General features: G+C 37.2%; 1 protein-coding gene across 1 annotated transcript; it reads left to right on the plus strand.

Annotated features, from left to right (window-relative positions):
• Window positions 1-603: 603 nt before the first annotated feature.
• Window positions 604-1,085, plus strand: LOC122094790 (ctenidin-3-like). The gene is made up of 2 exons (XM_042665390.1): window positions 604-698; window positions 902-1,085. Exons 1-2 carry the CDS (start codon window positions 604-606, stop codon window positions 1,083-1,085), a joined length of 279 nt encoding a protein of 92 aa, XP_042521324.1.
• The last annotated feature ends 779 nt before the right edge of the window (window positions 1,086-1,864 follow it).

Genomic DNA, 1,864 nt, shown 5'->3' on the forward strand with positions numbered 1-1,864 from the left:
AAATTTATACAGGTGAATGCTGTGAAGCCTAAAAATACGGCAAGTATCAGACTCGTCTGAGAGATTGGTGAGGTGTCCCCACCAAGAATATGGAAAGTATTAGGGGGCTTGGGAGATCAATGAGGATGTGTAAACTTTAGTCTCACATCACATAGAGAGAAATTATTGGGCTAGTTAATAACCTCTAGCCTCGTTAACATAGCACAATGCGTTTTAAAATCTTAAGGCTCATGGGCAAATAAGACAATATTGTGCAAGGTTAATAGGGTCGGGGCGTTACAATGGTATCAGAGCTGATCCCGACAGTGTGTGGGGCACAGCGGGAAAGGGGGAAGTTGTGACACCCAAGAATACAGCCAGTAACAGACCCACCTGGGAGATCGGTGAAGTGTTCCCACCAAGAATACGACAAGTACCGGAGGTTTGGGAGATTGGTGAGGGTATGCAAACTTTAGTCCCACATCACCTAGGGAGAGATTACTGGGCTAGTCAATAACCGCTAGCTTCCTTAACATGGTACAACATGTTTTAAAGTCTTGAAGTTCATGGGCCAAAGAGGACAATATTGTACAAGGTTAATGGGCCCAGGGCATTACAAAAGCGATGGTGGTCGTCATCATCATCATGTTAGCAATGGTGGTTGTGGCAATGGTGATCGTGGAGAGGGGTGTTGAAGGTTTAGGCCGTACAACAATTCTGTTTGTGGTCACTGTTTCTATTCTATAAATGATTTTTGTTTCTAGGCTAAATTTCTGGATAAAAAACATATTTGGAATGTATGGTGATTTCTATTTTTGAGTAAGAAAAGAAACAGAAATGTGTTTTTTATGCATAGTAATTTATATTTCTTAAACTTCTATAAATTTACAAAAATGTCATTGAATATCTAAAAAATTTATAGAAGTGAAGGCGGTGGTGGTGGTGGTGGTGGTCGTCGTCATGTTGGCAATGGTGGTCGTGGCGATGGTGATCGTGGAGAAGGTTGTGGTGCTGGCAGTGGAAGAAGTGGTAGTGGTGGTGGTGGTGATGGGGCTAGGGGCGGTGGCAGTGCCAATGATGCTGGTAGAGGAGGTGGTGGGGGTTAAGGTGACAATAGAGGTGATGGTAGTGGTGGTGAAGGAGCTAGTGGTGGTTGAAGTTGCATTTGAGGTGGTGTTTTTTTTTAACATGAAATAATTATTTTGTCCAATCTCTCCAAAGCTTCTTTTTTTATATTTATCAACAAATTTTCTTGTTTTGATTCATTTCTAAGAACAAAAAAAAAAAAAGAACCAACTGTAATAAACGGATTTTTGTTCCTGTTTTGTTCCCATGAAAGGAAAAAAAAAATTGAGAAATACAAAAATAGAAATGTCATCATGCAGAGCCTTAGTGACCATATTAGGCACAGTTTAGGATTTTTTTCCCACTTAGGCTATGTGTGGTAACATTTCTATTTTAAAAAACTGATTTTGGGTCTGGTAAAATTTTTTGTATTTCTATGCTTTTGAGTGATTCTTTATCTTTACGTGATGTATAGTAACACTGAAAAAAAAAAAAAGTTTTTGTAACTTGAAAGAAATAGAAACTTGTATGGTTCACACTTAACAGTTTTGCTTCTGTTAAAAAACCAATATTTACGTAAGATGCAACCTATACCATGAGTGTCATAGTTGTGATTTTTTTATTAGAAAAATAGATAACTATATAAACACCAAAATTAAAAATTATTACAAATTCCCTTGGCTACTTCAATGGTCAAAATCTTATTTTGTACAATGGGAACTAGGGATCCAAGTATTGGTACCTCAAAGACCGAAAAAAAAAATAATAAATATTAAAAAATATTTAAGAGGTTTATATACTACTATATCCATGAGTTTGA

This window comes from Macadamia integrifolia, chromosome 12, assembly GCF_013358625.1.
Source record: "Macadamia integrifolia cultivar HAES 741 chromosome 12, SCU_Mint_v3, whole genome shotgun sequence".
Taxonomy (NCBI): Eukaryota; Viridiplantae; Streptophyta; class Magnoliopsida; order Proteales; family Proteaceae; genus Macadamia; species Macadamia integrifolia.

Excerpts from the sequence above, each read along its gene's own strand:
- LOC122094790 (XM_042665390.1), top strand. The coding sequence starts at position 604 with ATGGTGGTCGTCATCATCATCATGTTAGCAATGGTGGTTGTGGCAATG. Across the intron at positions 699-901 it reads TTAGGCCGTACAACAATTCT|AAGTGAAGGCGGTGGTGGTG; the intron begins GTTTGTGGTCAC and ends AAAAATTTATAG.